The 23,018-nt window shown below is 45.2% G+C and overlaps 1 protein-coding gene across 8 annotated transcripts in view; it reads right to left on the bottom strand.

Annotated features, from left to right (window-relative positions):
• TRIM3 (tripartite motif containing 3) overlaps positions 1 to 23,018 on the bottom strand; it is a 169,691-nt gene that overhangs the window by 60,078 nt on the left and 86,595 nt on the right. For 4 of the 8 annotated variants that reach the window (XM_033950634.1, XM_033950635.1, XM_033950637.1 and 1 more), the window contains exons 7-10: positions 16,997 to 17,100; positions 15,346 to 15,462; positions 14,523 to 14,690; positions 5,142 to 5,322 (exon numbers count right to left, since the gene is read on the bottom strand). In XM_033950634.1, the coding sequence (XP_033806525.1) occupies positions 5,142 to 5,322; positions 14,523 to 14,690; positions 15,346 to 15,462; positions 16,997 to 17,100 (570 nt within the window). The remainder of the gene's footprint in view (positions 1 to 5,141; positions 5,323 to 14,522; positions 14,691 to 15,345; positions 15,463 to 16,996; positions 17,101 to 23,018) is intronic. The other 4 variants (XM_033950638.1, XR_004539999.1, XM_033950641.1 and 1 more) reach the window with 4 other exon arrangements.

The raw sequence follows: 23,018 nt of genomic DNA on the forward strand, positions 1-23,018 counted from the left end.
GGGTGAGAAGAGGCCTTGGTAGCCGTGGGAGCAGAGTTCATTTTGTGTAAAAAGGTCATCTTTTGTAATCCATGATTCCGTGATGCATAGGAATCCAGGGTCAGAATCCTCGAGTAGATCCTTCAGAATTTGAATCTTGTTGCAAGCGGATCTGACGTTGCAATAAAGTGTTGGGACTGGGGTGAGAGAGTCGGAGGCGAGGTTGGGGAGATTGGCAGGAGGAACAGACTTTAAAGAGGTGTGGTTGATTCTTCGAGGGTTTTTTTTGGAGGGATGAGATCTGGTGCGAATCAGAGTGGGGATTTTGAGGCCAGGGCAGATATTATTGAAATTCACGGAATCAAGAAGGTTGGGAGAGGGAGGTATTAAGCAGAGAGTGATGTTGAGAGAAGAGCAAAGTAGGAGGAGGAAGAGCCACGAGGGAGGCTTCATGGTGAGAAATGGGGAGCCTTTGGGGTTGGGAGGTTTTAGTGGTTTTTTCTTTTTATTATTTTAGGGAGAGCTTGAACGGAGGAAGAACTAGGCAACTTGGCATCTAAAAAAGAAAAGGCTTAGTGCAGGGCCAGATCCTTAGTGTTGGATGTGCTTTAGTATATACACTGTTTTGTGGGGGGGACCTGGGCTGAGCGTCTACTCAGGGTGAGACTTAGGGCTATGACTAACTGATATCTGGTGGTTTCGAGAGGGATCAGAGTCGGGAGGGATCTAAGCGACTAGGTAGGGAGAGGACTAGACAGACTTAGCAAAGTCAGGGGAACTTAACATATGGGTAAAGGAGAAAACTTAGCATTGAGCTTGGTCCTTAACATTGAATGCACTTAGCAGCTGGATAGAGTCGTGTAAGAAACTTTGAACAAGGTTAAGTATAGCATCAGGTCCCGAGGGGTAACTCATAACAATCCTTCGTGCTTAAGAGATATGAGGCAGAGGAAGGAGAGAGCAGGATGGAGGAGAGATTCCTCCTTCCTCTGCCGTGGGAAATCGTTGGGGGGAAACTTTCAGCGGCCCTCAGGGCTGAAGAAGGATCAGACGCTAAAGTAGAATCCGACGCTGGGACGGGCAGAGTCAGCCTAATAGCCTGCACAAGCAGGAAGCTTTGCGGCGATCCCTGATGGGCTGGAGGGAAGCAGGGCTCTGGAGAGCAGATGCAGAGCCTTCTTGCTTGGGCGGCATCTGGCGGAGGAAGGAGGGATAAGATGGAGGAAAGCTTCCTCCTTCCTCTGCCTTGGAAAAGTCGCTGGGGGAGACTTTCGGTGGCCCTCAAAGGGCTGAAGAAGAGTCCGACGCTGGAGTGAGTCCGACGCTGGAACGGGCAGAGTCAGCCCGAACAGTCCTGCGAAGGCAGGAAGCTTTTTCTGCGGTCCTGGTGGGCTGGAGGGAAGCAGGGGCTCTAAGAGAGCAGAGGCAGAGCCCTCCTGCTTGGGCGGCACCGGACGGAGGAAGGAGGGACAAGATGGAGGAAAGGTTCCTCCTTCCTCTGCCTTGGAAAAGTTGCTGGGGGAGAGACTTTCGGTGGCCCTCAAAGGGCTGAAGAAGAGTCCGACGCTGGAGTGAGTCCGACGCTGGAACGGGCAGAGTCAGCCCGAACAGTCCTGCGAAGGCAGGAAGCTTTTTCTGCGGTCCCGGTGGGCTGGAGGGAAGCAGGGGCTCTAAGAGAGCAGAGGCAGAGCCCTCCTGCTTGAGCGGAACCGAAAGGGTGGTTGATCACTGGAATAATCTTCCACAACAGGTAATTGAGGCCGGCAGTGTGCCAGATTTTAAGAAAAGATGGGATTGGCATATGGGATCTCTTCATGGAGGTAGTTAGGGGTGGGCCATTAGTGTGGGCAGACTAGATGGGCTGTGGCCCTTTTCTGCCGTCATGTTCTATGTTTCTATAGGCTCCTGGTAGCACTGGATCGATGATGTCAAGGGGAAGGAGAATCGGTACCATTATGATGCTCATTTGCCATAAGATCTCGATGTGCATTGATGTTTCGATGAAATTACTAGAGTCAGGAACTGCGGGCCTTTATGTGCTATGTTTAGCATAGGCCAGTACCAAGAGATTTGATGTTAGCATTAGTGCCACATGCAACTTGAAAATGTCACCGCTTTCCCTCTTGAAGAACTCCTTTCAGTTAATCCCGGAAGGAGTGCACCAGTACCGTTGGCTAATCTGCCAGTACCGTCGATGCCATTGAGGCTAACTCAATGCATTACATAGTTCTCTGACATTGAACAAAGTGAAGAGATGCACCAGTACTGTATGCCATTACGTCAGTACCACATGCACAGCAGGGGCTCAAAGCATCGATACCAGAAGAGGTAGCACGCTTCAGAATTAATAGCCTGTATCGAGAAATGATAGCGTCAATGAAAGGCATACAGTGAGAAACTCGATGCTGAAAATGTCCACGATGCTGGGAAAGATCTCGATGTATGAAGAGGAGGCACCAGTACCGCATGCTGCTAGCTGGTATCGAAGGTGCAGCAGGTGTCAAAGCATGGTTGCTTCAATAGACGACGCACTTCAGTAATGACAGCTTGCACTGAATGGTGGAATTGATGAGAGGCATGCATCAAGAGACTCATATGAACCGTCGCTGCTGGGTCAGACCAGTGGTCCATTGTGCCCAGCAGTCCGCTCATGCGGAGGCCCTCTGGTCAAAGACCAGTCCTACCTGCGTATGTTCTGGTTCAGCAAGAACTTGTCTAACTTTGTCTTGAATCCCTGGAGGGTATTTTCCCCTATGAAAAACTCCGGAAGAGCGTTCTCGATGCTAGATATGCCAATGACGTTATTCGACGGTGATGTCCACCGGTACCAACAGGGATCGGTACTACAGAGAAGTCCAAGTTGCTGGAAATCCGACTCCAGACCTAATATTTCATAAAAGAGAATTATATTTAGAAATAAGAAAAATATTTTGTTAGTTTGTTGTTTTTTGTTTTTGTTTTTTTTTTTAGTTAGTCCTGGACTCAAGAGCAGCAGGAGAGGACGATACTGAGGTGGAGCAAAAAGAAGGCTGAGAAGACGGCGATGCTGTCAGCAGGGGCAAAGACTTTAAAATTACCTAAAGGCCCCTTCACACCGAAAATTTTTTTTTTAAATTTTAAAGAAAATAAGGTAGAAATAAAAACAACAAAAGTAAAATAACAGTACAAATGAAAAAGTGAAGCGGGAAAGCAAACTTGAGGGAATGAAGTTCAGATATGTCTTCTTCACTCTGTGGAAAATGAAAGCTCATGAGCTGGCATCGGGTGGGAAGGCATTCGTGCATGCGCGGTGCGGGCTTCTCAAAGCTTTGCTAAAAGTTTAAAGTGACAGTACACTTTTACCACTATCCATACTGGGCTCTGTGGATGATGTCACACACACATGAGAATATGCTGCTTACTTGTCTAAGGATAATCAAGTATAGAAAGAGGGTTTTTTGAAACCAGTGAACAACGGAGCTGTTTGAAGCAATTAAGACTGTGAATTCACAAAAGGTCACAGCATCAACTTCTGAGATTTCTTTCCCTCATTAATATATGTGCTTACCATAAGAAATTATGGCTCCTCTGACTGACCATTCCAGCACCTTTCCTAGGCCTTGACGGGAAGGAGGAGTCAAGGACGTAAGCAGCCTTGGCGAGCTTGCAGCACCGTTGGTGCGAAGCGTCGTTGTTCATGAGAAAACTTTCAGCATCTTCATGATGCTAAAGACTGCTGGTTTAAAATAGAAGAAACTGCCGACTAAGAAAAACCAGTGTTGGCGGTTTCTTTGGCTGAAGAAAAAATATTGTTGGTTCTTCTTCTCTTTTTCCTTTTTTTTTTTTAACCAGAGTTGAAGAAAAAAAAGTCCTGGTTCGTTTTCTTTCTTTCTTTTCTTTGGTGGGTAGAAAAAGAATACTAAAGTAAAAATTTACTGAAGAAAATTCTCAGTATCTAGTTAAATTATTTAACAATTTGTGAGAGGCAAGGAGAAGGGGAGAGCTGTGACCTGCTAGGAGCCCAGTCAAGGAAAAAACTGACAGTTAAGAGGTGGAGTCCTAGAGGCAAGATAGTCCGCACATGCTCAGTAGAAAAAAAAAATCTACTTATTCTAGGGAAGAGCACCGGCACACAGGCTCAGTCAGGGACTTCACCAGCAAGTACACCTGCATTTCCCCTGCTTTTCTCCAGAGAAACTTAAAGATCTAAATATACAGTATATCTACTTTGGAAAAATGGTAAGACTGATAGACATATTTAAATACACCAAAGTATAAATGCAGGAGGCAGACCTTTTTCAATAGAAAGGAAGCTCTAGAATTTGGGAATCATAGGATGAGGGTAAAAGGGTGGACTCAGACACTACCTAAGGAAGTATTTCTTTCTGAAAAGGGTGAAGGGTGCACAGAAGAACATCTCTCTGGAGGTCAAAGAAACAAGGCCAGTTACTCTGTACAGCGCTGCGTACGTCTGGTAGTGCTATAGAAAAAATTAATAGTAATAGTAGTATCTGAATTCAAGAAAAGATCTCTGGCGAAGAGGAAAAGAATGTGGACCCAAACAGACTGGATATCTGCCCATCCCCACCAGTTTTTGTCTGTCACCATTTTCTGTGTTTCTATCACATGCATGCTTTAAAGAGAGCTAAGTGGAGGGATTAAATCAATTTGAGTTGGGTGGAGAGTGATGAATCACAGGCAATACTGCTTATTAGGGAAGGAGGGGTGGGAGAAATGATGCAATGTAGGATGGGAGTGGGGCAGAGTTTGATGCAATCTGCAAATAGTGTAGGAAGAAATCCTAGCCTGAAGAACTATGTGCTACAAGAAAAATTGGGAGACTAGAGGAGAGGAGTGGGTGAAGATTCATGTATATGGTGCAGCATCTCTGGTTTGAGATTCATGGACAGTCTCAGCATGCAACTCCCTTCATGCTAGGGGATTAATGCAGCATGGGATGACATGTTGAGGCGGAAGGAATGGAGAAAGGATTAATGCAACCTGTAATGAGGTTGGGGTAGAATCACAGTCTGACACTGCTTGAGAGAGTGAGTGAGCGGACCGCTGGGCAAGATGGACCTCTGGTCTGCCTCAGCGGAGGCAACTTCTTATGTTCTTATGGATGGGTATATGAGGTAGAAGACAGTGAAGTCATGCAGAGGAGAAAGACTGGCAGCCATTACCGTCCAGTGTACCTGCAAACTGCCTGTCTGCCACTCCACGGCTCCCAAAGCGGCTCACCAGCTTGCCGTTGCACTGGAAGATGAAAACGCAGCAAGCCTTGTTATCCACCACGATAATGTGGCCATTTCGGTCTATGGCCACGCCCTTTGGGCCCATCAGCCGCCCAGCCCCAATCTTATTCTGCAAGGTAAGGAAGAGAAAAGTCAAGGGCAAAAATCAATTTCAAAATGTTCCTCCATTTTTTCCCCAGAGCCTGAAAAAGAACCATGGTGGGGAAGAAATGGCTTAAAATCATACAGCAGTCCATCATACGCTATCAGGAGTTCCTCTCAAGGCTATTCCCCCTCTGACCATATTTCTTTGGTAATGACACCAGTCAAAGTGTACCCACTCCATTTACTCATCACCTGTAAGGAGAAAGGCCTTTGTTCACTCTGCGAGGGCCGACAGATGAAGGGTAGCAGCCATGCCACTTCCTTTCCTTTACAATGTACACATTGCTCATCTTCCCACAATAAAACAGCTCTGCAGCCACTACTCCACATTCTTCCATCATTAGATCAAAAAGGGCAGACACTGCTACCCGTCCAATCCACTCTCACCAGTACAAATGGCAGAAATGGAAAAAACTGAAAAGGAAGGAATTAATGAATATGAAAGAAAAAGAGCTTGAAGAGTCTGAGAAATGCTGAATATGTCTGATCTTCTGGATCCCCCCCAATGCATCTACTCTCTCTCTCATGCTTCCTGAAGCTTCTACCTAGATTCCTGACCCAGGACAGCACTGGTTTTGCTAAGCAGCAGCAGCACTGATGACAAGTAAACAGCACAGAGAAGCAAAAATAGCAACCTTTCTGTCCTCAGCACAATATGCTCCTTGACTGCTATGGTTACATGGTCATTTACAGATCAACACCTCTTCCTCCATCCGTAAGAGCCAACTTTTCAAAATGATTGGTGGTGCTAACCTGAATGAAAGTTAACCCATCCCTGGACACAGTTAAAGAGTTTGCTCAATATTGGTTGTGCTCATGCACCCCCCAGAGCTGGTTCCTATGCCTCCTTCACCCTTCCTCCCCTGCTATCTTCATGGGTTGCAAGGGAGGTTGTGTTAGATGAATCCAACTGATATTTTTGACTGAGTGACTAGATAATGAAATGACAAGTGTGAGCTGGATGTGGTTTACTTGGATTTTGACAAAGTCTTTGATACTACACTAGACAGAAGGTTCACTGATAAACTGAGCAGCTCGGGAGTAGATCCCAAGGTGTTGAAATTGATTAGACACTGGTTAAATGATGACAGAAAGTGGTGGTAAATATAATTTATACTGAGAAAAGAAAGGTGATTAGTGGTTTAGCTCAGGAATCAGTCCATTATGAGAGGATTGCAAAGAAAAAAACTGTCTTTTTACAAATCTGCAGCAAAGTTTCTAAAACCATTTAGCTCACACCTTTTCAGAAGAGCTACACTGACCTATGCTTGGCATTTGCCTGACCCTAGAGGCTTACAATCTAATTTTGTACCTGAATCAATGGACAGTGAAATGATTAAAGTGACATGCCTAAAGTCAAAAGGAGCAGTAGTAGGATTAGATCTCTGGCTTTCCAGGTTCTCAGCTTGCTGTTCTAATCATTAGGTTTACCCTGAAAAAGTACTTACACTTCTCACTCCCTATTTGCGGGGGTTAGGGGCAGAGCCGGCCCGCGAATAGGGAAAAATCCCGAATAACTTTTGTCCGGCTCTGACCCACCCCCGGACCTTACTTGGTGTTCTAGCGGTGACGTAGGGCAGGAACGATCTTCCTACACTCCTGCCCCGTCTCTGACCCACCCCCGGACCTTACCTGGTGGTCTAATGGTGACGTGGGGCAAGAACGATCTTCCTACACTCCTGCCCCATGCACAGCCGTGCTGCTGAGTTCCCATGGGAATTCACAGCATGGTTCTGCACGGGGCAAAAGAGTAGGAAGATTGCTCCCACCTCGTGTCACCGCTAGACCACCAGGTAAGGTCCATGCTCCGAACGCCCCCCTCCACCTCCGATCGCCTCTCTGATTGCCTCCTTCTAAGTCCCAGGGCCGTTTTTTTTTTCAATGCTGACAAGCGATTCGCGGGGGGGAGGGGGGGGGAACGTGGATAATCGAAACCGCGAACATCAAAACCTGAAATAGGGGGGGGGGAAACTGTACTCAAATAACAATGGCAGCATTTTATAAGTTTTCAAAAGAAAACTTTTCCTGTACATTGGACAACAAAGTTTTTGCTTCTTCAATACTTTCAGGTGTTATCTTACTGATTTTTGGCTGCTGATCATGAAAATCACTTTTAAAATTACATATCATGTATCGTTTTAACAAAAAAGTACATTTTTACAAATTTCCTGTTATACTTTCAAGCTAATGCAGTTAATTCTTAGCCTAATTCTTAATATAGGCCTATTGCTCACATTATACCTTGCTGGATATAGTGTTGGCATGTCCAGGCATACATTCAGGGTAGGTTGCATAACACCCATGGAAATGATGCAGTCTGGGCATGCTTGATGGATGCTGCCTGAAAAGGCTATATAAAAGGAGTTCGCATACAGGGATAATCTCCATTACGTGTCAGGTATATTTTGATGTTTCAAGGCATAGTATTGTTGATGTAAGTAACTTAATTAGTAAGCCAATTAGTTATTAATTGTTACAGGATGATTTGTACAACAAAAATGTCTCGCCAATGACGCAACAGCTGTAATATATTAAACATAGAAAACATAGAAAGATGACGGCAGAAAAGGGCTATAGCCCATCAAGTCTGCCCACTCTACTGTCCCACCCCATTAAGTCAGAGTGCTGCTCGACCCACGTAGAGATCCCACGTGAATGTCCCATTTATTCTTAAAGTCGAGCACGCTAGTGGCCTTGATCACCTGCACCGGTAGTTTGTTCCAGTGATCCACCACCCTTTCTGTAAAGAAATACTGCTACATTCTGCTACATTCGTGACAAGTACACGTTTATGCCTCAAAGACGCACCATGACTCAACTTGTTACGAAAGCATATGAAGCTGCACTTCGGTTGCAAGATTGTTGATCAAGATAAACCATGGGCTCCTCACATTTGTTGTATAAGGTGTGCCATCGATCTTAGAGCTTGGCTCCGAGGTACTCGGAATTCAATACCATTTGCTATCCCAATGATATGGCAAGAACAGAAGGATCAGTTGACAGACTTATTTCTGTCTGACAAATGTTATCTGGTTTCTCTGGTAACAATAAGAAATCAATTGAATACTCCAATCTTCCTTCAGTCATGAGACCAGTGCCTCATGATAACAGTATTTAAGCCACCAAAGAAATGAAGCTTAAATGAAACTGATGAAGAGTCTACAATGCACCAGCCAAGCACTGACAGTGACATTGATCCTGATTTTGAAACATGTATGTCTGGTGAGCCTCATATTATAATACAGTCAGAATTAAATGGCCTGGCCTGGTCAGGGACTTAGTTTTGTCAAAAGCAAAAGCAAAATTATTGGGTTCAAGACTGCAGGGATGGTGTTTGCTCTTGCCAGGTACGAAAATGTCTGTCTTTCAAAGCCGCCAAGATGATTTAACAAATTTCTTTACACAGTTCTTCTTCACTCAGAGGGTGGCGGACACCTGGAATGCACTTCCAGAGGAGGTAGTAGAACAGAGTACAATTTGGGGTTTCAAAATGGGACTGGACAAGTTCCTGAAGGAAAAGGGGATTGAAGGGTACAAATAGAGTACAAAATGCTTTAGAGTAATAGATAACTTACAGGTCATTGACCTGGGGGGCTGCTGCGGGAGCGGACTGCTGGGCACGATGGACCTGTGGTCTGACTCAGCAGAGGTGATGCTTATGTTCTTATGTTATGTTCTGTATCTGCACTGACATTGAAGGGTTGTTCATTACATTACATATGTTCTTATATACCGCAGCGACCTCACATTTCTGTGCGATTTACAGGTCGAGTTACTAACAATGTAGTAGATCACAACGGATCATAAAGTTTAACAGAAAATATATTTCCAACAATTTTCTAAAAGCTGAAATGTAATAAATCATATAAATTTGTCATGATGTTTACCAAAAAAATATGTTTTCAACATTTTTCTAAAGGCTGAGTAAGATGTAAGAAATGATATATGAATACCAATTTCTTTCTCCCACAAAGCTGCCTGAAATGCCAACATTTTACCGAGGAAATGTTTATAGACACATCCCTTTACTGATGGAAAATCAAAGAGGCGTACTATACATAAATGTTTCCTATCAACAAATTTGAAAGAATCAAATAGATAACTAGGCAGTAGTTCATTCAAAGCCTTAAAACATAAGCAGCCTAATTAAAAAATCACTCTAGCCTCAACTGTCAACCAATGTAATTTATTATAATACTGCAAAACATCATCTGTTCATTTCAATCCAAAAATCAACCTTACCGCAGTATTCTGAATGATCTGTATCCTTTTTATATTTTGCTTAGAGATCGTAAAGTAGAAAACATCTTAAAACTTGCTATTCTCAAAAATGTAATCCTATCTTCCCTCTTTATTCTTCCCCTACCCTTTCTATGGTGTTCCCTCTTTATAACAAGTTCCTGTAAACCTTCTTTATACTAAGTTCCTGTAATCCTTACTATGGAGTTCCCTTTTTATACTACGCCCGTGTAAACCGTCCCGAGCTCTATGATTATGGAGATGATTACATTACATTACATATTTCTATTCTGCTATTACCTTTCGGTTCAAAGCGGATTACAATAAGAGTTGTGGAGGGAAGGGTTACAAAGTTAGATCAGAGATCATTTCTGAGAGAGGGAGAGGTAGGATCAGGGGTAGGTAGGAAGGAGGTATTCGTGGTATTAGGCTTTATTCAGGGATTTCTTGAAGAGTATGGTTTTTATTTCCTTTCTGAACCTCTTGTAGTCAGGGGTTGATATCAATAGGTTGGAGATTTGGTTATCTAGTTTTGCTGCTTGAGTGGCTAGTAAGCCATCGTAAAGTTTTTTCTGTTTTACTTCCTTGATTGTGGAGTGGGTGAAAGGGGTGTGTGTTTTTCTATGCCTGGTAGAGGTAGTTTGCATAAAGCGGTTGTTTAGGTAGGTTGGGCTGTCCCCGTTTATAGTTTTAAATAGTATACAGTAGAATTTAAATTGTATTCTTTCTTGGATTGGAAGCCAGTGTGAATCGATGTATGCCTCAGTGATGTGGTCATATTTCTTCAATGAGTAGACGAGTCTCAAAGCTGTATTTTGAATTGTTTGTAGTTGTTTAATCATGATGCGGTATACAAACTTAAGGTTTAGTTTAGTTTAGGATATTACAATAATCCAGCGAACTCAAAATAAGAGATTGCACCACCAGTCTAATGCAGCTTTGGGTTGTATGCATGACCTACAGGGGCGGCGTCTTTTTATTGATTTGACACTGTTACGCCTCAAGGTTGTTTTGTTAAACAATGGCAATGTCTACCCGTTGATCCCTATTGGCTATGCTGCACATATGAAAGAAACATGGAACTGCTGTTAAAGCATATCTAGTACACAAAGTACAACTGGAACAGCTGTGATTATCTTTAAAGTAGTAGCTCTGCCACTTGGAATGCGGCTTGGATATACCAAGTATTGCAGTTATAACGCCCCTGTATCACTCCATGGTGCGACCTCATCTGGAGTACTGCATTCAATTCTGGTCTCATCTCAAAAAAGATATAGCTGCGCTAGAAAAGGTTCAAAGAAGAGCGACCAAGATGATAAAGGGGATGGAACTCCTCTCGTAAGAGGAAAGACTAAAAAGGTTAAGGCTCTTGAGCTTGGAAAAGAGACAGCCGAGGGGAGATATGATTGAAATCTACAAAATCCTGAGTGGAGTAAAACGGGTACAAGTGGATCGATTTTTCACTCTGTCAAAAATTACAAAGACTAGGGGACACTCAATGAAGTTACAGGGAAATACTTTTAAAACCAATAGGAGGAAATTTTTTTTCATTCACAGATTAATTAAGCTCTGGAATGCATTGCCGGAGGTTGTGGTAAGAGTGGATAGCGTAGTTTGTTTTAAGAAAGGTTTGGACAATTTCCTGGAGGAAAAGTCCATAGTCTTATTGCTAAAGACAAGGGGGAAGCCACTGCTTGCCCTGGATTGGTAGCATGGAATGTTGCTACTTCTTGGGTTCTGGCCAGGTACTAGTGACCTGGATTGGCCACCGTAAGAACAGGCTACTGGGCTTGATGGACCATTGGTCTGACCCAGTAACGCTATTCTTATGTTCTTACGTACTTTTATTTGTGAATGGGTCAGCCATGCAAAGAAGTTGCATTACATTACATTAGGGATTTCTATTCCACCATTACCTTGCGGTTCAAGGCGGCTTACAAAAGATTTATAAATGGGGGTTACAATGGAAGCATAATAGTCATTGCTGAGGTAGTAAAGAGTAGCTCCTTTGTCAATTTTAGCTTTGTTAATAGTACATGAAATTAGGGCTGTTTCAGGAATTTCTTGAAAAATATGGTTTTTATTTCTTTTCTGAATGTCTTGTAGTCTGGGGTGGTCATCAGAAGGTTGGAGATCTGGTTGTCTAGTTTTGCGGCTTGAGTGGCTAGGAGGCCGTCGTGTAGTTTTGATCGTTTTACTTCTTTGATCGGAGGAGGTATGAATGGGGAATGCTTAAGGAGGTAAGAGGGGCCAAAAGAGACTATGAGGAAAAAATAGCCAAGGAGGCAAAAATCTTCAAGCTGTTCTTTTGATATATTAAGGGGAAACGACCCACGAAGGTGGATCGTTGGATGACCATGGAATAAAGGGAGTGCTAAAGGAGGACAAAGCATCGCCAACAAACTGAACACATTTTTTGCGTCTGTGTTTACCGAAGAGGATATATGGAACAAACCGGAAGCCGTCAAGCTATACACAGGAAACAAATATTGGAAACTGAAGGCGTTGTAGGTCAGTCTGGAAGAGGTATGCAGGCAGATTGATAGGCTTTAAAACAATAAATCCCCGGGACCGGATGGTATCCACCCGAAGGTAATCAAGGAACTGAAAGGGGCTATAGTGGAACTGCTTCAACTAGGGTCTTAAATACATTTTTATAATTTTATCTTTTATTCTTTGTAAAATTCTCTGCACTCTTTCACATTGCATGTATTTTACATTGTATGTATTTCTTTCCATTGTATGCCTTTTAATTCGTTGCATTTTTTTCTAAATAACTTGCACTGTTTGAATCATGTTCAATTGTTGTGAACCGCCTAGAACTTTCGGGTATGGTGGTATATAAAAATAAATTTTTTATTATTATTATTAATAGCCAATCTGTCGATCAAAGAAATGATAGTAGAGGCACTGATAAAGGACCACATCATTGATTACCTTGATGGACATGATCTGATGAGGACCAGCTAGCATGGCTTCAGCAAAGGAAGATCTTGCTTGACGAACTTGCTGCACTTCTTCGAGGGAGTAAACAGGCAGATAGACAAGGGTTGACACTGTATATCTGGATTTTTAGAAGGCGTTCGACAAGGTCTCGCATGAATGACTACATCAAAAAATTGCGAGCCATGGAATCGAGGGTGAAATACTCATGTGGATTAAAAACTGGTTGGCGGATAGGATACAATTCACACAGATGAGAGGGGGAGCATTATGGATATAGACATTGAAGGGGAGAAGGATTATTATAGGATATACGGAGAAGGGGGAGAGGAAATTATTAGGGAATATACTTCAGAACAAACTTCAGTACAGAGACACTACTAGGCTCCCTTATGGATACCGTCAGACAACAACTTAGTACAGGGAAAAAAATGCTTCTCATACAACTGGACCTAACTGCGGCATTCGACTTAGTGGACCACAAAATCCTTCTACAGATCTTAGACGCAATAGGCATCTCAGATAAAGTATACTCTTGGTTTGAAGGATTCCTAAAACTCAGAACCTACAGTGTAAAATCATACAAAGAAAAGTCAGAATCCTGGTCAAACCCCTGCGGCGTACCACAAGGATCTCCACTATCCCCTACCCTCTTCAATCTCTACACTGCTTCTCTAGGAACGCATCTGGACAATCTGGACATAACCACCTATAGTTATGCTGATGACATCACCATCCTCATCCCATACGATCATTCTAAACCTACCATGACAGACAAACTTCACCAAACACTTGAAACAGTCACAACCTGGATGAAAAATCACAAACTTAAACTCAACCAAGACAAAACCAAATTCATCCTCCTCGAAAATGACAAGGTCCAAACCACAACCAACTTAGATATAAACGCAATCAAATATCCCATCCAAACCACCATAAAACTACTTGGCATGACCATAGACAGATGCTGCACTATGCAACCGCAAATAAATAAAACAATTCAGAAATCATTCGCAATCATGAGAAATCTGAGACAAGTCCGAAAATTCTTTGAAAGAACACAATTCCAACTTATAGTACAATCCCTAATACTAGGTATATTGGACTACTGTAACATCCTCTTCCTTCCTTGCCCTGCAACTACGATAAGACAACTCCAAACAATCCAAAATACAGCTCTGAGACTCATCTACTCATTGAAAAAACATGATCACATCACTGAAGCCTTCATCAACTCACATTGGCTTCCAATCCAAGAAAGAATCCAATTCAAATTCTACTGCATATTATTTAAAACCCTACACGGAGACAGCCCATCATACTTGAACAATCGCCTCATCCAAGCACCCACTACCAGACACAGAAAAACGCACTCCCCATTCATACCCCCCCCCAATCAAGGAAGTAAAAAGAACAAAACTACACGACGGCCTCCTAGCCACTCAAGCCGCAAGGCTGGACAACCAGATCTCCAACCTTCTGATGACCACCCCAGACTATAGAACGTTCAGAAAAGAAATAAAAACCACACTTTTCAAGAAATTCCTGAAACAGCAATAACACCACGACCTCTTAGTAACTCTAAAACTGACATTTGATCTACCCATTACTGTACTAATAATAACAAAAGAATCTCCACTATGACCACCTATTAACTCTTTTACAAACCACCTCACCCTCAACAACCCGCAAAATGTCTATAAGATCTAAAATTTACCTCTCTAGCTAATCATTGTAACTCTGTTCTTTTTAAATTAACCTTTTGTAATCCGCCTTGAACCGCAAGGTAATGGCGGAATAGAAATCCCTAATGTAATGTAATGTAATATACAGAAGGAGGAAGGAAAGCAAGAGTGATTATGGGACACAAAAGAAAGAAGTGATGGGAGATAAAAACTTATCAATAACAGTGAGGAAGAAAGGAGGCGGGAAATAAGTTTATTGTAAGATATATGGAAAGATGAAAAGGTGGATTTTGCCTACCTTGAATTTCCCCTCTGGTGAGAAGATACTGACCCATCGATTATCATAATCTGCTACGATGATGTCCCCATTTTTATCCACCGTTACACCAGTAGGTCTCTGCAGCTGCCCTGGAGAGCGACCCCGCACCCCAAATCTAAGCTTAAATTGACCCTCACTGGAAAATACCTGCAGTACAAAGGAAGAGAAAAGTTACAGTATGTGATATAATATTACAAAAATAATATTATTTCATGAGTCCTATCTGTATGTGGGACCAAATTATTTGTCACACTATAATACTCCTGAAGGCAATGTTCAAAGTTAATAAATAATTATTACCATCAAATACTGTTCCATAAACTAAATCACAGTGACTGACACACTGTAAATAGTATTATTTTAGCATAATTTGCATCACACAGCCCTGCTCACTGATAACAGTGACTGCCCAATATTCAGCCCTATAGTGTCTCTTGCCCAGTTAAGTAGTGTTTGGCTGGCTAACCGCTAATATTCAGTGGGAGATAGCCAGATACCTCGGCTGAATATTAGCACTTAGTGGCTAAACCCAGACAGCTATATTGCGCGATAGCCAATTTTAAGCACTATCGGGCTATCCAAATAGCTGGTCTATTTTTGGCCGCTGTAATGAGCCAGTGCTTAAAATTGACATAGTTGGCTAAGTTGGAGCTGGGCAAAAATAAATCAGATGCTCAATGCTGGTCACCAGAAACAGGCTCAGCATCAACCGAGGGAGTTATGCGGCCTCCCTCTTGCAGTCTCAGTATCAGCCCCACTGAGACTCTCAGTCATTCCCAACTGTCTCTCACTCTGTTAAAACCTGAACTCCATACTGTCTCTCATTCTGACTCAGGGATTTATCCCACTGGTTCCAGCTGCTAGTAACTGTAGATCTTTGCACTGCCATGCTATCAAATTCGTCAGCAGAAAACAGGCTCTGAAAGAGAATGGAATTTCATAGGGAAGAAGGCTGAAATTAACTGTATATTCTTAAATGTGGAATTTAGGTAGATTTAGCTCACCCATTTTCAGTAACTTACATTCAGGAACTTAACCAGTTAAGTGCCACTGAATCAGTGAATAGCTTCACACATGCAATTTAATTGGCTAGGAGCCTCTCCTAGCCAGTTAAATTGCTTTGAATATTGACCCCTAAGTTGTTATCTGAGATCTTGCAAAAGTGATTCAAGTGGCTTTTGCAAGATCACAAGGAACAGGCAGGCCCTGTTTGTCAGCCTGGTGCTCTTATTACCTGTGGATGAATTTATCTGTTTCTAAAGATGATTCAGTGTATAACGTGTTGGTAAAAGCAACTTCCTTAAACCAAAAATTGATTAACATTCCCAAAATAGAGGCTCTGATCTAAGAATGTGGTATTCTGGGACAGAATATCCTCTAAGACTAGAAGACACTGAGGACCTGATGCTCTAAAGTCACCATTAAAATCCTGTGAGCCATTGTAGTGGTGGTGAATTTTCCGATTTCTAAACAAGCAATGCTCCAAAAACTTTGCATGCAAATGTGGTCTGAAGAAATACCATCCAATCAGTCGATGGAGAAAGCGACTGACACAAGCACAGAATAGTTCACGGAAAGAAACATAAATGTGCGCATGTGCCAGGAAAAGCTACATCATGGCACGCAAATCATGTGTGCTTTATTGTAGCATATCATAAGCGTCATTGAGGAGGTGGGGAACTATCAGCAAACTATGCAAATATTTTTTTTTAACTTACACCTTGCAATCGGCAACCCTAGTCCTACCAGTATGCAGTTTTAACAAATGGGCCTGAGATGTGCCTTTAACACACGAGCTTGAAACATGCTTGTAACACACACATAGCATATATCAAGATATATATATCTATATCTACACATACATTTTTTGTTGGTTCCCCCAACCCTATGAAAGTATGATGCATGTATTCTGTACTTTAAAAAAAAAAAAAGTAATTTCCACTTAATGCAATCAGTAGTCCCAGACCAGCCAGTATGCGCTTTTAACACACACAGTTCAACGCTAGCTACCAGCACCTCGAGATCTGCTGGTAATTTTGGAGCATTAAAGGTTGGCGCTTCATTTTGTGCATCAGCCGGCAATATCTGGGCATCACCCGGAGTGCTCATTTTAATATTAATGATCTTATTGTACTTCATTTCCATACTATTCTTGGAGGCTGCTACGGGGCATAGAAAAGGCCATGCAGAGCCATTTGTGCACTGGAAGATAAATGCTTGTACACTAAACCAGTTAGAACTGGCTTGGTAAGTTTAGAGCATCGGGGCCTGAGTTTGAGTGTGTATTGAGAGCATGGGCCCTGAATCCAGCAGACACTGTATTTTTATGCTGAAAGTGGCCCCCTGGCCATTTTTCCTGATCTGCTGTGAATGCATGGCCCTTGAGCCTAGCACACTGTGTTTTTATTTTTGTTGGGATCATGATTTGAGATGTTGTAAGACAGAGTCAATACCTGAATACACTGGTTATTACTGTCTGCGGCCACAATCCGGTTATTGCCCGAGGCAGAGATGCCTTGCAAGTTGGTGAATTCTCCTTTTTCCCGTCCACGAGATCCTGAGAAAAGAGACACAACCTTTTTTTGGGAGAAGACCTGGTAGTTTCCTTCTGTTGCTTTGGGCTTTCGTCTTGATACCAGGGCAGGATCCTGGCATCAAGAACTTTCAATGCCAACCACTCAAGGATGATTCAGTACTCCCTCCAAATTCAACCTCATCATTTATGAGCTAGCAATCAACCCAAGTCCCATCCCAAAGTAGTGCACAGCACGGACACTGAGCTAAGCCAGCACTTGAGAACTCTTGTACATAACAGCCAGCCATGCATTCAATTACAACACAGTTATATAGTAGACAATAGCAGAAAAAAAAACAATGGCCCATTCAACCTGCCCAGTTACACATAAACATAAGAAAAAGCCATTCTGGATCAGATCAAGGTACATTAAGCCCAGCATCCTATATCCATCAGTGGCCAGTCCAGGTCACAAGCAATGTTCCCTCTAAGCTGAGCGCATGAGCGATCGCTCACTATTTTCATTGGCGTCGCTCATAATTTTTCTCATGTCGCTCACTAAAATACTGTAGTGGGAAACTGAGGACCGCATAGTAAGATCCCTGATGCACTTCCGACGCAGGTGGGGATCGTGAGAGGAGCCGCTGCCACGTCTTCAGTGGCGTACCAAGAGGGGGGTGGGGGGGGCACGGGTGCAGCCTTAGGGGGTGTGCACAGCTGGCCAGGTCTGGATCTGACCGGCTGTGCACCCCCCCTAAGGCTGCCGTTGGAGAGGAAGTTCGGGCCAGCCAATCGCTGCCTGGCTGGGCGGAACTTCCTCTCCGACGGCAGAATTGACGTCATGGGAATGCTGGTCGGCCTGACGGTGGGAAGCAGAGAGAGCTTGGGGCAGCCGCGGCGGTGGCTTTGAGGCCTGTTTCCCCCCCGATGGTGGCAGCAGTGGCTTTGTGGAGGGTAGGGAGAAAGAAAGAAAGAAAGAAAGAAAGGGGACAAGCAGGGAGACAGAAGGGAAACAGAAAAAAAGAAAGGGGGCATCAAGAGAGAAAAAAAAAAAGGGCAGGGAGAGAGGAAGAAAAAGTTAGGGGAGGGAATGAGGTCTGGAGGAGAGGAAGCATACAGGCTGAAAGAAGGGATGAAAGATTGGATGCACAGTCAGAAGATGAAAGTGCAACCAGAGACTCATGAAATCACCAGACAAGATAGGAAAAATGATTTTATTTTAAATTTAGTGATCAAAATGTGTCTGAATTTATATATGCTGTCTATATTTTGCACTATGGCCCCCTTTTACTAAACCGCAATAGTGTTTTTTAGCGCAGGGAGCCTATGAGCGTCGAGAGCAGCGCTGGGCATTTAGCGCAGTTCCCTGCGCTAAAAACTGCTATTGTGGTTTAATAAAAAGGAAGGGGGGTATATTTTTGTATGGTTGTTACTGAGGTGACAATGCATAGAGTCATCTGCCTTGACCTCTTTGAAAAATCCCAGAATAGGAATGATAATTAACATTTTCTCAGCGTATAGTGTGCTTTATGTTTTTTAATTTTATTGTTGGTAGATCATTTTGACTTGGTCATTTTAAAGTAGCTCGCAAGCCCAAAAAGTTTGGGCACCCCTGAGCTAGAGCGTTGAAGCTGTGTATTTCTATTTTATCCCCCCTTTTACAAAACTGTGGAGCGTTTTTTAGCGCCAGCCGTGGTGATAGCAGCTCTGATGCTCAGAATTCTATGAGCATCAGAGCTGTTACCACCGTGGCTAAAAAGCACAGTTACTTACCGTAATAGGTGTTATCCAGGGACAGCAGGCAGATATTCTCACATGTGGGTGACATCATCCACAGAGCCCCGACGCGGACAGCTTTTCAAGCAAACTTGATTGAAGTTTCAAGCTTGCTATGCTGCACCACGCATGTGCATGCCTTCTCCCTCCACTAGAGGGCGCATCCCCACCTCGTGATCCTCAGTTCCATAGCTAGCAAAGAAGCCATCCCCGGGGAGGAGGGCGGGTTGTGAGAATATCTGCCTGCTGTCCCTGGATAACACCTGTTACGGTAAGTAACTGCTTTATCCCAGGACAAGCAGGCAGCATATTCTCACATGTGGGTGACCTCCAAGCCAACCAAAAAAGGGCAGGTGGGAGGATGGCAAATTAAGAAAACAGATTACGCAAAACCGACTGGCTAAACCGGCCGTCCTCCTGGACAAAGTATCCAGACAGTAGTGGGAGGTGAAAGTATGAACCGAAGACCAAGTGGCAGCCTTGCAGATGTCCTCAACAGGTGTAGACCGGAGGAAAGCAACAGAAGCTGCCATAGCCCGGACCTTATGCCCGTGACTCGACCATGGAGCGTGAGACCAGCCTGAGCATAGCAAAAAGAAATACAAGCAGCCAACCAGTTGGACAAGGTGCGCTTGGAGACAGGACGTCCCAACCGATTAGGGTCGAAGGACAAAAACAATTGAGGAACCCTCCGATGAGACTGAGTGCGTTAAAGATAAAAAGCTAACGCCCTCTTACAGTCAAGCGAGTGAAGCGCCACCTCGCCAGGATGAGAGTGGGGCTTTGGAAAAAACACCGGAAGAACAATGGACTGATTGAAGTGGAAATCAGACACAACCTTAGGTAAAAATTTAGGATGAGTGCGGAGAACCACCTTGTCATGATGGAACACAGTAAAAGGTGGGTCCGCAACCAAGGCCTGCAGCTCACTAATCCGTCGAGCAGAAGTGAGCGCAAGCAGAAAGATCACCTTCCAAGTGAGGAACTTGAGATGAGATTTGTCCATAGGCTCAAACGGAGGCTTCATCAGTTGAGCCAGTACCACATTAAGATCCCAAACCACAGGAGGAGGCTTTAGAGGAGGATGGACGTTCAAAAGACCCCTCATGAAACGAGTAACCAGAGGATGAAGGGAGAGGGACCTACCCTCAAGATGCCGATGGAAAGCAGCAATAGCACTTAGATGCACCCGAATAGAAGTTGTCTTCAGACCGGACTGAGATAAATGAAGCAAATACTCCAGGACTGAAGCCACCGGAACCGAGATCGGGTCCAGATGATGAGAGGAACACCAGGATGAAAATCTGGTCCATTTCTGAGAATAGCAAAGCCGAGTCAAGACCTTGCAAGAAGCTTCCAGAACCTCCCTAACAGACTGAGAAATAGGAACCGAAGTCAGGGGGAAAGGAACCAAGCCGTCAGATGTAAGGACTGAAGATTGGGATGCAACAGCGAACCCTGACTCTGAGACAGCAGAGAGGGAAAAACAGGTAGAAGCAGAGGCTCCCTGACACTGAATTGAAGGAGCAGGGAGAACCAGGGTTGACGAGGCCAACGAGGCGCAATGAGAATCAGAGTGGCTCTTGCCGATTTGAGATGCCCCAACGTTCTCAAGATCAGAGGAAAAGGAGGAAACGCATAAAGGAACCTCCCTCCCCAGTCGAGAAGAAAGGCATCGGCCTCGAGACGATCCGGGGAGTACAGCCGAGAACAATAGAGAGGTAGTTTGTGAGTCTCCGGAGAGGCAAACAGATCCACTTGAGGAGTCCCCCCAATGGTCGAAGATCTCGTGCAGGACTCGGGAGTTGAGCAACCACTCGTGCGGCTGGAGAAGGCGACTGAGTCGGTCGGCCAGACAGTTTCGCTCTCCTTGAATGTAAACCGCCCGAAGGAAGATGTTCTGAGAGACCGCCCACTCCCAAAGGCGCAGGGCCTCCCGGCACAGAGACCAAGAGCCCATCCCCCCTTGTTTGTTCACATAGTACATTGCCACCTGATTGTCCGTCCGTACTAGGACTACCTGATCGTGCAACAGGTGGCAGAAAGTCCGAGCCGCCAGAAAAATGGCACGAAGCTCCAAGACATTGATGTGACAAAGACGGTCCTCCGCCGACCACAGACCTTGAGTACGCAGACCGTCTAGATGAGCCCCCCAAGCGTACTCCGAAGAGTCCGTGGTTAGGACCCTGTGATGCGGAGGGGCGAGAAAGAGCAAACCCCTAGAAAGATTGGAAGAGTTGGTCCACCAACGGAGCGAGTGTTTCAAAGAGGGAGTCACCGTCACAGGAGTGGAGGCCATTGTGAGGCCAAGGTCCACTGAGGGAGCCTCAGATGCAAGCGGGCAAACGGCGTGACATGAACTGTAGAAGCCATGTGACCCAGCAGAATCATCAGGCGCTGCGCCGATACCGAGGGCAGCCGCGAGACCTGGCGACTCAGGCGGAGAAGGATCTCCAACCTCGGAGGAGGGAGGAACGAACGGAGGCGAACCGTGTCCAGCACGGCCCCGATGAACTGAAGGGATTGAGAAGGGCACAATTGAGACTTTGGGAAATTCACCTCGAACCCCAGATGCTGAAGGAAGATGATAGGCTGTCGGGTCGCTGAGATAACCCCCTCCCTGGACGGAGCTTTGATTAGCCAATCGTCCAGGTAGGGAAAAACTGCAGGCCCTGGGATCGCAGGGCTGCTGCGACTACCATCATGCACTTCGTGAAGACTCGAGGGGACGAAGCCAAGCCAAAGGGGAGGACCCGGTATTGAAGGTGCATCTCCCCCACCTGGAAACGCAGAAACTTGCGGAAGGCGGGATGCACCAGAACATGGGTATAAGCCTCCATCAGGTCGAGGGAGCACATTCAGTCCCCCTCGTCCAGTAGTGGGTACAGGACCGGTAGAGATAGCATACGGAACTTCTCCCGGACAAGGAACTTGTTGAGCCTCCGGAGGTCCAAAATGGGGCGCAGGTCCCCGGTCTTCTTCGGGACCAGAAAATAGCGGGAGTAGAATCCCCTCCCCCACTGATCGTGGGGCACCCGCTCCACCGCCCGGAGACCCAACAAGGCCCTGGCGTCCGAGCGGAGAAGGGGGAGCTGCGACCTGTTGGAAGGACACGCGCCGGGTGGACTGTCCGGCGGGATTTCCCTGAAGTTGAGGGCATAACCCTCCGATACGACTCGGAGGACCCAAGCATCAGAGGTGATGAGAGTCCAATAGGGATGAAACGCCCTCAACCGACCCCCGATGGGCAACGGGGTCGATGACAGTGCGGAGGGAGCCCGCCCCATCCGCTCAAGGCGTCAAAAAGACGGTACAGGCTTAGACACCCCTTGCGCCTGAGGCTTCTGCTGTGGAGCCCTGGACTGCTGAGGGGGTCTCCTTGGCGGGGGCCTGGAGAAAGCCGGCGTGGTCTTCTGTGGATAGCGCCTAGGTGGAGCACGGTAAGGCTTTGGAGCAGACGACTTCGCCTTCGGGCGCACGAAGGAGGCGAAGGAGCGTTCGTGCTCGGAGAGACGTTTTGTAGCCGCCTCCAGAGACTCATCAAAGAGCTCCGAGCCTACGCAGGGCAGATTGGCCAGGCGCTCCTGCAGGTTGGGGTCCATATCCACAATATGCAGCCACGCCAGGCGACACATCGCCACCGCAAACGCGGAGACCCTAGAGGTCAGTTCGAAGGCGTCGTAGGTGGCGTGGAACAGGAAAAGGCGCAGCTGGGACAGAGATTCCATCAGCCTTCCAAAGTCTCCCCTATGGGATTCAGGCATGACCCCGTGATAACGGGGCATGGACTTCACCAGATGACGAAGGTACGAGGTGAATGTAAACGCATAATTTAGTACCCGATTCGCCATCATGGAATTTTGGTAGAGGCGCCGTCCAAATTTATCCAGAGTGCACCCCTCACGCCCCAGCGGAACCGCCGCGGACACCCGAGAAGGTTGGGACTTTTTAAGAGATGACTCCACCAGCAAGGACTGCTGGGACAACTGAGCCTTCTCAAAGCCCTTACAAGGCACCGTGCGGTATTTGGATTCCATCTTGGAGGGGACAGCCGTCACCGCATAGGGGGAATCCAAATTCCGCAAGAAAGTCTGCTGCAGAACCTTATTCAAGGGCAGGCGGGGAGCCTCCCGAGGAGGAGAGGGCAAATCCTGTTCCTTCAAAAATTCTTTGGAATACTGAGA

The sequence above is a fragment of the Geotrypetes seraphini genome, chromosome 6 (genome assembly GCF_902459505.1).
Source record: "Geotrypetes seraphini chromosome 6, aGeoSer1.1, whole genome shotgun sequence".
Taxonomy (NCBI): domain Eukaryota; kingdom Metazoa; phylum Chordata; class Amphibia; order Gymnophiona; family Dermophiidae; genus Geotrypetes; species Geotrypetes seraphini.